At 46.0% G+C, this 15830-nt stretch overlaps 1 protein-coding gene across 4 annotated transcripts in view; it reads left to right on the top strand.

Moving 5' to 3' along the window:
• Positions 1 to 15830, top strand: part of TAGLN2 (transgelin 2) — a 165797-nt gene that overhangs the window by 127116 nt on the left and 22851 nt on the right. For all 4 annotated transcript variants that reach the window (XM_086945072.1, XM_086945073.1, XM_086945074.1 and 1 more), the window contains exon 3: positions 1703 to 1868. In XM_086945072.1, the coding sequence (XP_086801198.1) occupies positions 1703 to 1868 (166 nt within the window). The remainder of the gene's footprint in view (positions 1 to 1702; positions 1869 to 15830) is intronic.

Raw genomic sequence — 15830 nt, 5'->3', positions numbered from 1 at the left:
TTGCTGAATGTCCGTGTCTCCATAACCTTTTTCTTTCACTATCCTGAACTTGCTTATTCGTACAGGTTTTTTTTACAATGCCTTTTCTGTCTTTATCATTTTTTTTCCTGTCTCTCTTTCTCCTTTCTGTCTTTCTCTTGATGTAGGTCATGGTCTGTTGGTGAAAAATGAGCCCCAATCTCCTAAAATATATGCAGGTGCCCACTAGAGACACAAAGTGGTCGGTACTGTTGAGTAAGCATACAATCACATAAGAGAGCGGTCTCACCTCAATGCATATGGCACAGAGCATTTGTGCATCTTAACACAAACATGGCCTGCATAAACATTAAGGGGCCGATTAGGATGGCGGACAGAAAGCGTCCGGACCGCCTGTCTCGCGGGAAATGACGGTCTGACCGCACCGCGGGGAAACCGGCGGTGCTATTGGGATTCCCCTCCAGCAAAACCCGACCGCGGCAGACTGTCTCCAAAGACCGCCGACGGAACCATAGAAAAACTGACCGCCTTGGACGGAGTGGTCGACGAACAGGCCCGACCGCCGACAGTGCAGCGGAGTCTGTCCGTGGGCTGGCTGTGGTGTTGCATGGGCGGTGTGTGTCTGATGCGGAGGATTATTGTGCTGGGGTGGGACTGGTGTGGGTGCACTTGTGTGTGTTCCTGTCCCCACCAGGGTGTCTGGTGTGGACAGGTACCAGTGTTCATGCATGCTGTGGCGTGGTATGTGTGTATTGCATGCTTGCGTACCTGCGGCGGCGTCCACGGGGGTGCATGACTTGCTGGTAGTGAAGTAGGAACAGGGCCGGGAAGGCGTGTAGAGCTGGGTCCATGGCGGTCGGGTCCGTGCGGTGGGTCTCGTGGCAATGCTTTCCCTCTCCGTTGTGGTGCTTCCACTGTCTATGAGATGGAGGTGTTTCCGCTGCGGTGTTCTGGTTTGTTTGCAACATCGTAATATGTGGACGGTCGGGACGTCAATCCGCGCGGTGGTGAGCCTGGATTGGCTCCGTCCGCCATGGTGTCTGGTGTGTTCTTGCGGTGGTTCACGGTTTTTACGCGGCGGACGGTAAATGTGCCCAGTTCTCCTTCCTAATATGGCGGACAGAAGGCCCGCTGCTGGCGGATGATGAGGTGCATTTTCCGCCACCACCAGCCCAGCGGTCATGCATCCGTCCACCATCCTAATCGGCCCCTAAATTGGGCTGCAGCTCAAACGGCTGGTTTCGCATTGTAGTCAGTCTTGTTAGTGTGGGCCTCTTCTATGCTATAGAATGTCACCCAGTGGCAATTTTGTTTTATACACGGAGATGTCTCTGCACTTTTTTTTTTGCCTTTTAGGCATTGTAGATTTGGGCCATAATTCGAAAGCTGTATATTGCCCTTCTGCTCTTGATTGGAAATTCACAGGTGGCTAGTGCCACCGTTTTATTTGGTGGGTGCGAAAAGGTGGTTGTTTACTAACCACTTTGTACTCCAGCCACACACAGGTAACTAGTCCTTTCGATGTGTAATAAGCATTTCTAATCCGAGAAGTGAACGTTATGGATATGTTGTTTGATGTCTTGGAGAAAAATTGGCTAAATATTTGAAAGAGAGATCTTGGAAAGTCTTACTGAAAAATCAATTGGGAAAGGCAACTTGGATAATCTTTGTGATAAGCGTGAAATGCTTTTTAAACTTTTTTTTCTGTTCCTGATTTTTCTAGGTGTTATGCAAACTAATAAACAACCTTGCTCCAGGATCAATAAAAAAGATTCAGAAGTCCACCATGGCTTTCAAACAAATGGAGCAAATATCACAGTTCCTACAAGCCAGTGCGGCTTATGGCTTGACAGCGGCTGACCAGTTCCAGACCGTAGACCTATGGGAAGGTATGGACCTCAGAGGAAGGGCAAAATGAAGGGAATATTGTGCCATAAATGTATTGCTGTTCATTTCTCTTAATCAGTGGGCATTTTTGAAGTCTGCACAATAAGATCAATTGTATGTAATATAGACATGGCTTATGTCCACCCTTTACTCATAATTCAATGGGATTCTTGATCGGATGACCCATATCCTCCCATCGTTGACATGCCACCTAGCATTGCATTTTCTGTCCCTCTCTTTGCCTCTTCTGACTCATGGTATTTAAATGCCCCTTATCTCATTAATTAATTAGCCACTTCCTGTGGCTGCTTGCCCCTAAGATTACTCTAGCTCTGTGATCTACCGATGCTGTACCATCACAGAAGGCTGGCCATGCATGCGCATATGTGGTGGCCGCCTTGCAATTTTTTTTCTTTTTGGTTTAAGAAAAATCATTCCAAGATGACCACTGCACATGCATGATGTATTTGGCAGCAATCTTTAAATATTCCACAATAGCTGCTACACATGCCGGTGACCGCACAGCAGTCATCTTGGAACGCTTTTTTTCCCCTTCAATGAACGTAATTTAGATATTGACACTGCACATGTGCGCACTCGCATGACTGCCATCTGTTTAAAGATTATAATAAAATCATTGGAAAAGTCAGTAGTCATGTGCAAGACTTATTGATTTTACCAATGCTTGCAAAAAAAATTCATTTAGAAGGAATGCTTGAAGAGATTTTGCACATGGATTGCGTCTCCATTGGGTGCTGTGTAGTAAGTACAATAATGCGTACTTCGAAGCCACTAAAAGTAAAGTGGTTAGACCGAGAAACTGAAACAGTTGAACACAATTGTGCATTGCTCCAGTTAACCTGTTGAATGTAACCTCAAAACCTGACTTTAATTGGACCTGTATGTTAGTATGATTTGTAGGGTAACGGTCCGTAGACTCTGCTCCATACGGAGTGCTTCATAGGTGTCTTAATCAACAAAACTGCAGGTGGACCTGTTATGCCGCTGGATGTTTGCATAAGAAATTCTCCTGGTGAGAATACTAGTTTCTTCCACAAAAATTCAACTCACACCAAAAGTAGTTTTTACAGCCGCCTGAGACGTACGTTTAGAGTATCTGATTCTTTTGGAGGCCCCTTGTTAGCTACGGTATTAATGGCGTCCTCCATAATAGGGTATTACTTAGTGCTGAGCTAAAGGAAAATAATCCTGGTGGGCCAATTGTAATTTTGCAGGCTGATTGGTGAAACCAGTCTGTCATGATAGGACATGGAACTCCGTTCCTCTCTGTCTCAGTCTACACAGTAGTCTGCCCTGTCCTGCTTGAGGTGCGGAGGAGGATATGTACCATGTCAATGCTCATAATTAGAGCTCATTGACGTCAATGCAGTGGCTCGGGGCTAACAATAGCTGGTATAAGCCTTCTGCAACAGTCCAATGTTTTTCTTTGTTTCTCCCTCTTTAATTCAGGACACTCTCCCCTGAATCGGTGGAGTGTTAGAATAGCCTTATTCCCATTCTGCTTTGGGCAGTTCAGGTCGTTGAAAAAGCAGCACAGGCCTAAAACTGTGGTTTAGGGCATAGAACCTGCATAAACCGCGGCAGTGGGCCATAAGGCTATGTTACAACATGTTGTTTTAAATTCGGACATTGGGAATTTAATGACAACAGATTCATGTGGAAGCTTGAAATTTAAATGCAAAGTTTTTTTATTAAAAAAACGTTGTTACCCATAATGCAGTAATGCCCTTGGTGAATATGAAATATGGCATTTGGCTGTAGATACCATTATACAATCTTGGACGCAAAGACCTAACTTGGATTTAGATAGATTCTCATGCATGGACCTGATAAACTTGAGCTCCCTGAAGTGACAATGACTGGAGTTAAATAAAACAATGTATCGTGATTTATGGGTAAATAGTCTTGTCGTTTGCCTGATAATCCTAGTCTTGTACACTTAAAAGCAATGGCTGTTTATTTTTAGGTCTTGCGGAGCCAGTGCATGCGCTGCTCTGCAAGACATTTAGTATGTGGGCTTTTAAATTCTGACCACACGCTTTTGTCTGGCATAGAGCATGTGGTTATGGGCACAATGACAAGCAGAGACGTCATATGGCTTTCCTCTCACGTCATGGTGCGCGTACATCGCACACCACTCGCCAACCTGTTTTCTTTTGCCACCGCGCTCGCACCACTCCTTTTTTTTTTTTTTTTTTTTTAAACTTGCATCGCGAGGTGCATGTTTTTGTGAGATTTTCGCTTTGTTTCTGGAGGCTGCCTGGCGAACAGGGAGTCTCGGAGTTCAGTGAGAATGTGTATCGCTAGGCCTCCCCCCATGTGCATCCTCGAGCACCCGCCCTCCAGTTCTGTCTCTTTGCCCCCGCCCTCCTCTTTGACTTGATAATCTTGCAGCTGTCACAGAGCCGGTCTGCGGGATGCCAGGAGTTGGCATCCCAAGGCCTCCCCAGAGAAGGCTGTCACATGTCCACCTGTTACCTGCATAAGCACGCGCGTTCACCCGCGCAGCTTTCGGAGACAGACAGCCGGGCGACTCCTGTTCAGCCTCGCTCCTTTTTTGTCATATTCATTGTCTTCTTTCTCGTCTTCATTATTTGCAGGTTTCGACCACTTCTCCTCCCCTTCTGTCACACTCCAGGTCTTTCAGAAACAATCGCAATGGACCGCACACCGCTAGCCCCTCCTCCGGATCGCCCCTAGGGACTCTGGTACATGGAGTTCTTGAGTGGATCACCCCAGTGGGTGCAAGTAGGTACTTGTTGAACTGATGATCTCTAGACCCGATGCATGTCCCGGGTTTTTGGATATCGCCCGAGACATGGCTCGGGTTTCGGGATAACTTCCCTCATCAGTAGAGAAAATAGTTAGGGGTGGAAGAGGAGGCTGCCAAACAACCGTTAAAGGCTTGGTTGCCCGAACCGGCACGCAGGTGCGTCTTCCAGGAGCTCGTCGGCTCCCTTTAGCTTTGAGCCGACGGGCTCCTGAACGACGCACCTGCGTGCCGGTTCGGGCATCGAGGCCTTTGACAGTTGTTTGGCAGCCTTCTCTTCCACCCCTAACTATTTTCTCTACTGATGAGGGAAGTTATCCCGAAACCCGAGCCATGTCTTTGGCGATATCCAAAAACCCGGGACATGACCTGGCCTGGCCTACAGGCTCTTGATGGTGCTTATAAAGCGCTGATCGATGGACCCTACCCCTCCTGGACCAAGGGATTTTGGGTAATGGAGACCCAGAGGCCAGGAAAGCCCAACCAGCAGGACAGCATCCTGCACTGTGGCTCACAATGGCACTTATGAAGCGCTGGTTGATTGACGCTCACTGATTGGCCTAACGGCTAGGGCGCTCTACCTCAGACCGGTGATCTGGGCTCGAGTCTCGGCAACAACGGTCAACATCCTGTGATTCTGGGCAAATCACTTAATCTCCCCGTGCTTAACAAAAATGAATGTGTCCTCATGTTACGTAACTGGTGCTATGTAAAGCGCTCTGATACCCGATTTGGGTCAAGTTGGCGCTATGTAAAACTCAGCAAAAAAAAACCTCTTAAACCAAGGCATCTTAAACAATGAAGTCTTGAGTCCTTGAAAGACCATGCAGCAGCACAGCGTCCCACACGGCGGGCGCGCAATAGTGCTTAGGTTATGAAGCACTGGTCGATGGACCCCCTGTACCTCTTGGAGCAAGGGATCTTGGGCAATGAAGTCCCAGAGCTGTGGAAAGGTCACACAGCATCGTAGCAGCCTCTCTACAGCCTTGCGGTGGTGCTTATAATGCAATGGTCGATGGACCACCCACGCCTTCCGGGGCAAGGGATCTTGGCCAATGAAATTCCAGAGTAGGGTGACCAACCGTCCGTAAATTTCACAGACTGCCTGTAATTTGGGCATCTTGTCCGTTGATAATTCTTTTAACAACGCCTTATGTCTGTAATTTCGGACTTTAGAGCGCGCTGCTCCCCTGCAAGCAGCTTGAGAGTTCTGTAACTCTCCTTGCAGGGGCCAGCTCGCGCTCCTGTTTTGATCGGTGGCCTGCAGCAGCCGCTCTCAGACCTGGCACAGACTGCTATCGGCCCATTATCATGCTGTATGTCAGCCTAATTCTCACATACAGAATGATATTAGGCCAGTGACAGCATTTGCTGTGCCTCCTCCTGCCAGAGCCCAGGCCATGGCAAGCTGCTTTTGTTTATGGGCTCCTGTCACCTCACCAGGGGCAAAGCTGTGGGGTGGGGTTGGAGGTTTCATTTTGGCGCATGTTACCCAGGTGCATCTAATATGAAAACGCAGGTATTTAAGTTTCACCTAGGCACACAACAGATGCAGGGTTCTCTCAAACTAATATAAACTTATTTTGACTTGTGCTTGTGTTGGTTGTCTATTTTCGTATGTTTTTGCGCGACCTCCTCTGATTTGTCTGTACAATGTACCTTTTGCCCTAAATTTTTGTCCTGAATTATGACCTGAATGTTTGTCCAGAATTTTTACACTCACTGACCTGAATTTGCACCCATGCCAGTTGGTCACCCTGTTCGAGAGTCCTGGAAAGCCTACGTACACAGCAGCACAGCGTCTGGTAGTTATAGGCTTGCTACGCTACTGGAGATGAAAGCAAATTAACACAATAATCACTTGTAAAAGGAAAGTATAGGACTGGATACGTGTGTCCTTGTGAAACCAAGCTATATGATATGGTAATCCCACGTGTGCCACGCCACAATTAAAAAAAATGTCATGCCAGTCTGAAAAAAATAAAAAGCAGCGACCCAAAAATGTATTTGTTTTTCCCTCCTTTACTGATGAGCTTGTAAAATGTTTGGTTGGTAAAAATGTTAAAGAAGACTGCACAACCAAATACGGCACACTGAAGGCATCTGTAAATCTGTCCCACTTTGTGTTTTTTGCTTTGTCCTCGATCCAGCACGAACAAAATTGTCACCTCGGGTGAGCCAGCCTAAACTTGTTATGGAACTTGCTTTCTGTCAGGGAAATATTACTTGGAAGAGGAGCACAATTCTGTGGGGAAAACTTTACAGCTGTTACATGCAATACCGGCCCTTGAGGGCCGGTTGCTTGGATGAAAATACTCAAGTGTGCCCCATCTCAACACCTGCTTCCCAGCGCGCACCCTCCTTACAAACAATCCAGCGGTTCTAAATCACCTACATCTGTAATACTTAAAAGAATAAGTAAACTTAGAACTCAATAAGAGAGGAAACGTTTTAAAACTAACTCCTGTTTGCCTTGGGTTGCAGATCTGAAACACGTTTTCTCCTTAATTTCGGAAATAAAATGTGCTGCTTTTGTAAGGGTCTTTGGAGCATTAAAAGGGAGCGGGTGCACGAAAAAAACAAATACAAGCGGACATTTTGGTCACTCTGTGACTACACTGAAGTCTGTTCCGGCGCACGCACGTCTGAATAAGCGTCCATGACATATCCTCTTTTTTCAACATCGATCTTTTCATATTATTCGAATATGCATATTGCAATATACAACAAGCAAGTCTTTAAGGCTAGACAACGTGGTTTAGCGATAAGGTACTATAATCAATGTAAAGTCTAGTGTGGCTAAAAATCGGAGTCTAAGGTACATTACAATTATAATTATTCAGAGATGCATTGAATGATTGTAGATCCTGACTTATCCGTCTGTCACAGAAGTAAGCAATTGGTACACAATTTCTTGTGACAGAATATTTAATAACGACTATCAAGTAAGTACTTTTAGCCATGGACTTTGAGAAAATCACCCACTAAAATGTGTGGGTATTTAACATTGTGTACAGTATTTACGGGTTGAGGACCACTTAGAATATGTAAGCATAACAGGAACACATTTTCAAATTGAATGTAGAGTTCCAGTTTAGTATTGTTTTTGAATATTTATATTCAAGGCATGTGGGCTACTGAAATCATATCTTGTGCATACATCACCGCCTAGTGTTGGGTCCGGATGATTGCACCTTGTTGTCCTGGAAGAGTCTTCAAAGTATCACAAGATAGGTGACTCCTCCCCTGGACTACAGTGCGCATGGGCATCTTCTCCATCCTCAGATTGTTTTTTTTCCGCCATTGGGTTCGGATGTTATTCCTCTAGTCCAACTTCGGAACCGAAACTAAACTTCATTAAAAGGCCTTCGACTTCGACTGTATTGTTCTCGCTCGGTACTGCTTGACTCGACCAAACTTTCCATCTTGATCCTGTCGTCGACGCGGCCGTTGGGCCTTTCGACGCCACGTGGGCCTGCTGTCGATGGAAAGGAGTCCGTTCAAAAGGTGGCCACAATGCCACTCCAAATTCCCGCATACTGACAAACATACAGTATGCAACAAGTGCTTATCACCGGAGCACAACGAAGAAAATTGCCCAGCTTGTGCCCAATTCCGTTCGAAGAAGACCATCCGGATTAGACGGGCCGCTAGGCAAGAGATGCAGCGACCGGAGCCGGAGAACATCTTCTGTAGTGTAGTTCCTATATTCCCAATAGGCTCTGCGCATTGGAATAACATAAACGATAGTGTAGACGTAGGACTGAAGTCGACTAGGTTTCTATTGAATATGTTGGACTTATTGTGTGTGTCAGCTAGCTCAGAGGTCACTAGAAACTTTCTCAAGTAAACAAGAAGGTGTTAACTTTCCAAAATAGACAAGAAGGGATTAGTTTCTGACAACCATATAACATGACAATTTTGTTCCCCATGAAATAAGGAATATCTCCAGAGTCGCAGAAACAATAGATGACTATTTCACTCAGTCAATCGTAGATGCTTAGTTTCACCAGGAGTGCAGAGAAATACAGAGACGGGCGTTTTCAATAAAAGTGGTTATTTATTGAGCAGTCTTCTTTCTCATGCAAGAGAAGTGAATTGCTACAATTGCAATACTTGTCATAAAGTAAAGTGCGTACAGTAAAAGGAGTATTATGAAATAATACTGTAAAAGCATTTATATGGTTTCTAAGCCATACGATACTTAAAAAGGATAAAATACATACAATGATAAAAGTTAACTAAACGTGCTCAACTGGTGCTTCTAAAATACGCCTACCCTGGTGTACCTAACCTAAGCCTAGTACGTGGGATGGAGTAAATGAGATGTAGTTTGAGTTAAGATAGTTTCTGCCAAGAATCTGAATCCAGAATTCTCTAAGGGTCTAATCCGCTCCGTACCTTGGTTATAGAATGAAGGAGGTCTTGTATCTCTCTCTCAGGACTCGATCTCCCAGCAACCCGCGAGGGTGGCAGGGAAACACTGGAGCTGGATTTCTCGGCAGGAGTAAAGACAGCGTGTCCCTCAGTGCGTCAGTAGGGAGGGTCGGCTTCCTTCGGCACTCGCATCAGCAGGGCGTCGGGCAAGTAGATAGCTGATCTGCTCCACACCACTGTGTGTTTGCTTAAGGCAGATGTTGGGATATATATACCTGGAAGGTGCCGAGTTTGACGAAAGGTTGGACATAAGACGTCACTAAGAACTTACAGTTCTTTCAGGACATATATAACAACAAGGAGAGAGGCAGGGAGAGTTAAAGGACTCTCTTATTCCCCGGTTATATCTTTTAAACAAAAAAAGAGTGTTCTATGGTTTTCTATGGTTATTGAAGGGACCACTAAAGGAGCAAAAAGGAACTAGCCTCACTTAGGTTAGTTAAGAAAGCCCTCACTCACCAACCTGGTGGTGACATGCTTCATCATCTGGCCCCACTAAAGAGGCCGAGTGCCTCTTTAGTGTGCTTCGACACCAGATTTACTGCGGAGAGGGTTTTTTGTGCGAGTTCAGGCGTGCAGTGAGAATAAAATTAAATGGTGGTGCGGGATTAAAAATTGTCTTTAGTGTTTCCAAAAATATTTATTAATTGATCACTAGGACATCAGTAAAATATTAGTGTAGGAAAATGGTCCACAATTAGTTGTGTGGTTATTTCCAAAATTATCTATTGTCAGTCAACATGTTTCTGCCTTGAAACGGTGTAAATTTACCAGGCATTCGTCAGGACTATAGAAATGTACTAAACCCTGGCGGTATGAGCGCGCTAAGGCTCACCCTACCTAGGGACCTGAAATAGTGAAAAAGAAGGTGACAAAAAAGTGCAGGAAGGAGGAGGAGGAATCCCCTCCTGAATACTCCTGGTTTAGGAGGCTCCCAAATTTGGTTTCCGCACTTGTTAGGTGTATTCAAAGTACACCATGGGTCTCGGGAGGGGGGTGGTAGCGTAATTGGCACACCGCCCTCAACACCAGGCACCCTCAGTATACCTGCTGCACCCTCGACCGGACCCTCAAGATCTTTCAGGACTCCAGGAGTTCTTGGACAAATCACAACAGAAGCAGGGGGAATTCCCGGGCTGCTGGAGGCTTGGTTTGTTTAAAGAACGCGTTGTACTTTCTAGGAATCTATGGGAGTAGCCTTGCCGTATTTGGACTGCATTGGCTATGACTAAATATGGATATGATTCTTATGCCTTTATAAGGATATGAATTGTTATAACCACATAAGGGCATAAATCGGGAATATCTAATTAGCGTCCTAGATACGTTCACAACACTTTGATGATGAACACGACCTACCGGAAGTGGCGGACTCGGATCTAGAGATCGTCACCGTCGAGGACCAGTCTGACTCAGACGACGAGATCCCACCGAGGCAAACCGTGAGTACACAGCCCCCAACGCCGCTTATCCCGAAACCGAAGGCCCCAGTCGAAGCCGAGATCGACAAGTCCCTTCAGAAGCCCCACCTTCCGGTTCAGCTCCGAAGCCAAAAACAAAGCCTTCTGATACCCCAGGTCCAAGTAACGTTCTCCCCAAGAAGGTTGTAGAACCCAAGAGGGTCGTCAAACCGAAGGTTGTCGAACCGAAGAAGGCCGTGGAGCCAAAGGTCGTCGAACCAAAGAAAGGCGTCGAGCCAAAAATCGTCGAGCCGAAGAAGGTGGTCGAACCAAAGGTCGCCCAACCTAAAGGTCATCGAGTCTAAGGTCATCAAGCTGAAGAAAAGCCTCGAACCAAAGCGGGTCATCGATCCGAAAGGAACACAAGACCCAAAGAAGGCCGTCAATCCTAAAAAGAGTGGAGATCAACAAAAACAGGATCACACCACAAAACCAGTCGAACCAAAAAAAGTCATTGAGTTGACAAAAAACATTGAGCCTAAAAAGACTGTCGAGCGCAAAAAGCGGATCAAACCAAAAGCTCAAATCGATCCGAATCGGGGTGTCGACCCAAAGACAGCCAGCGAGCCGAAAAAGACGGCTAAACCAACCAAAGACGTCGAACCGTAAAAGGTTACCGACCCCAAAGCAACGGTCGAGCCGAAAGACTCCACAACCGAAGGCCCTCGAGCCAAAAAGTCACAAACAAGCCAGTAAGCCAAAAACATCGGCGCCAAAGCCACGGACAGTAGAAGAAGAACTCTTCCATACCGATCCGGAATAAAAGGAACAATCTAAACTGTACATAAACCCTGAGACTGGCAAGGTTACAGTTTATTATCGGAAAAAGAGGCCACTGGACACACACTCCTTCCCCTGTTCCTCCAAAGAAAAAGGACTTTGGGACTTCTTCCTCTAGGCCCTTTACTACTCCTCCTTTCTATTCCAATATGCCTTTTGTGCCCTACTCCCCGACACATTTTGAGTATAATGATGAGGATAACATGGGGGAAGATCCTCAAGATGACTTTAACGAACCAGAGGATCCACATCCACAGGATGACTCATGGGAGGATCAGAATGATCCATACGACACACAACCCATCCCTGACACCTCCCCATACCCTACAAAGCCGTCGCCTACCGACGACCCCATTGTGTTCAACCAACTTCTAGATAGGGCAGCAAAATACCACAAGGTCGACATGCACACTGACCCAATACAAGATTTTCTATTTGACACTTTTCCTACCTCTGAGAAAAATGTCAGGACACTTCCTATGCTAAAAGGGGTACTAAAACACGTGCCAGATATATTCAAAGATCCAGCCAGAGCACGTGTACTCAATCCCAGAATTCAAAAGAAATATAAAGCGGCCCCTACAGACCTGCTTACATTAAAGGCCAGTTGCCTCTAGACTCACTGGTAGTAGCAAATGCTCGCAAAAGAGCAAACTCGCAAACTACAGGAGATGCTCCACCTCCTGACAGAGTCAAAGATATTGGAAGCCTCAGGCAAGAGAGTGGCCTCACAGGCTTCTAATTCATGGAGAATCGCAAACACACAAGCTCTACTAGCTCGCTACGACCGAGCACACTATGACCAGCTTAAGGGTTTAATGCAACACCTGCCAGAACCTTACAAAGCTCAGGCTAATGACCTCATTCAAGAAGGCAAATGTATTACCAATGCCTCCATTAAATGTGCGCTTGATGCAGCTGACACAGCAGCCAGGTCCATTAATACTAGCGTATTACTACGCAGACACGCGTGGCTACGCATCTCTGGTTTTAAGAATGAGGTGCAATCCACCATCCTCCACCAACCAGTTAATCAAGACTTCCTGTTTGGCCCTGCAGTAAACACCATTTTAGATAAAATAAAAAAAGATACCGAAACTGCTAAATCTATGGGCGCACTGCAGTTTCAACAACACAGAGGTTCCTTTCGTCGCTCCTCCTACAGAGGCACCACAGGAGGCAACACTTCACAGACTTCCTCTACATATAAAAGCAACACCCACAGTTCCTTTAACAAAAACTCTAACAGGGGAGGTTATAGGGGCAATAACAAGGGCAGAGGACGTGGCGGCAATAACACCAGAGCCTCCACTGCCACCAAACAGTGACTTCATCACACTCCTTCCAGACCATCTAAAACCAGTCGGAGACAAAGTCAAACATTATTGAACGCAATTATCACCGACAGGTGGGTGAGACAAATTATCCAGTATGGTTATTGCCTGGAACTCACTTCTACTCCACCCAACATACCACCCAAACACAGTCCTATGTCCAAAGAACACATCACCCTGTTACAACAAAAGGTGAAATCCATGCTAGAAAAGGGGGCCATAGAGCCAGTCCCTATTCAACACCAAGGGACAGGAGTATACTCGCTATACTTCCTTATTCCCAAAAAGAACGGGTCCCTCAGACCAATATTGGACCTCAGACCGCTGAACGAATACATACTCTCTGAGCACTTCCACATGATCACTCTACAACAAGTACTCCTGTTGCTCCAGAAAGGCAACTACCTAGCAACATTATACCTCAAGGACGCATATTTTCACATACCTATACATCCAGCTCACAGGAAATACCTCAGGTTCACAATAGGTCAACATTTTCAGTTCAAGGTTCTCCCCTTCGGGGTAACCACAGCCCCAAGAGTATTCACAAAATGTCTAGCGGTAGTAGCTGCACACCTCAGAAGGCAACACATCCATGTGTTTCCATACCTGGACGATTGGCTCATAAAAGCCAACTCGTACGCGCAGTGTGCAAGCCATACGTCTCAGACACTCCAGCTTCTACACAGCCTGGGTTTTTCCATAAATTACCCAAAATCACATCTACAGCCCTCCCACATACAGCAATATCTGGGGGCTACAATAGATACCTCAGTAGCAAAGGCATACCCAAATTCAGCCAGGGTAGCCAACATGCAGACTCTCATTCAAAGATTTCAGTCACAACACTCTCTGCCAGCTCGAGTGTTCATGCAGCTCATAGGCATGCTGGCCTCCTGCATATTCATTGTCCCTCATGCCCGACTTCAAATGCGTCCACTGCAGGAATACCTAGCATGGCAGTGGAACCAAGCTCAAGGACAACTGAAGGACCTAGTGTTGGTAGACAATTGCGCTTACAACTCTCTGCAGTGGTGGAACCCACAAAACCTTTCCAATGGGCGACAGTTCCAAGAGCCGGTTCCACAACTAGTACTAACAGCGGACGCATCAGTGACAGGCTGGGGAGCCCACTTACTTCAATACACAGTCCAAGGGCTCTGGACAGTAAAACAAAAGACTGCATATCAACCAACTAGAGTTGCTAGCAATATTTCTGGCACTAAAAGCATTCCAAAAATTCTTGTACAAGGCAGTGTTGATCCGGACGGACAACATGACAGCCATGTACTACATCCAGAAACAAGGAGGGACACACTCTCCACAGCTGTCCCACTAAGCACAGAGCATATGGAGGTGAACAATTCCAAGAAACATTTTTCTCCTAGCAGAACACCTGCCAGGGAAAAACAATCAAGTAGCACATCTGCTAAGCAGACACAGCCAACAGCTACACGAATGGGAGATTCACCCCAGAGTTCTCCAACCATTCTTCCAGAAATGGGGGCACCCAGATGATCTGTTTGCCACAAACGAAAACTCAAAATGCCAGTACTTTGCCGCCAGGTTCCCACATCCGTTGTCACAGGGCAATGCAATATGCATGAACTGGTTAGGCAGATTTGCGTACGCTTTTCCACCAGCCCCACTGATTCCGCTGGTGGCACACAAACTACGGCAGCAGTCACTCACAATGATCCTGGTTGCTCCCACATGGGCAAAACCGCCATGGTACACAACGTTCCTGGAACTTTCAGTAGTCCCCCATCAAAAACTACGACCCTCGCCACATCTTTTAACTCAGAACCATGGAGAAAACCGAACACCCAGATCCCAATCAGATGAACCTAGCAATCTGGCTCCTGAGGTCTTAGAGTTTGGATACCTTAACTTACCTCCTGATTGCATGAACATTATCAAGGAGGCAAGAAGGCCAACTACTAGAGCATGCTATGCAGCTAAATGGAAAAGATTTGTAATCTATTGCAACAATAACCAAATCAATCCATTAGATGCTTCCATCCAAAACATTATCTGTTACCTCTTGCATCTTCAAAGATGCAACCTAGCATACTCTTCTCTAAGGCTACATCAGCAGCATATCTCCAAAACAGGCAACACCTTTCCCGGTTTAGGGTACCACCAATCAAGGCTTTTATGGAGGGTCTTCAAAGGATAATTCCTCCAAAGCACCCACCTTCACCAGTCTGGAACTTAAATTTGGTACTTACCAGACGTATGGCACCTCCTTTCGAACCACTCCACTCATGTGAATTGCGATTTCTAACATGGAAGGTTGCATTCTTGATTGCCATCACCTCCCTCAGGAGAGTAAGTGAGCTTCAGGCACTAACAATTCAAGAACCCTTCATGCAAGTACATGCAAATAAGGTAGTACTTAGGACCAACCTTAAGTTTATGCCAAAAGTCATATCCACTTTCCATATCAATCAATCAATAGAACTGCCAGTTTACTTCCAAAACCCACAGTCAGTAGCTGAAAGACCCCTTCACACACTAGATGTAAGGAGAGCTCTGCTATATTATGTTGACAGGACTAAATCATTTCGGAAAACAAAGCAACTGTTTGTTGCTTTTTCACCGCAACATTAAGGTAATCCCATCTCAAAATCAGTAATAGCCAGATGGATAGTGAAATGCATTCAGATATGCTATCAAAAAGCTAAACGCTCTCGAACAGTTCCCCCAAGAGCACACTGTACGTGTAAAATGGGGGCATCCATGGCTTTCTTAGGGAATATTCCCCTTGAAGACTTATGTAGGGCGGCAACATGGCCTACCATACACACTTTCACTAAACACTATTGTGTAGACGTGCAATCCAAGCAGCAAGCTGCTGTAGGCCAGGCTGTCCTTAAAACTCTTTTTCAGACTGCTGCAGCTGGTACAGGTGACCACCACTAGAGGAGACACTGCTATACAGTCTATGCACAAGATATGAATTCAGCAGCCCACATGCCTCCAACGGAATATGCTACTTACCAGTATGTATCTGTTCTTGGCATGTAGGGCTGCTGACCTTCAAAATGGTGTTAGCCCACCCTCCTCCCTGTTGCAGCTGCAGTATTCTCTCTTGCAAGTTTCTCTTTTGCATGGCCATCTCTTACTTTGCTATACTCCATCTCTGCCACAATGGCGAAA

This window comes from Lissotriton vulgaris, chromosome 12 (assembly GCF_964263255.1).
Source record: "Lissotriton vulgaris chromosome 12, aLisVul1.2, whole genome shotgun sequence".
Lineage (NCBI taxonomy): Eukaryota > Metazoa > Chordata > Amphibia > Caudata > Salamandridae > Lissotriton > Lissotriton vulgaris.
Note: the sequence above shows the minus strand (reverse complement) of the source record. Positions and strands in the feature narration are given on the sequence as shown.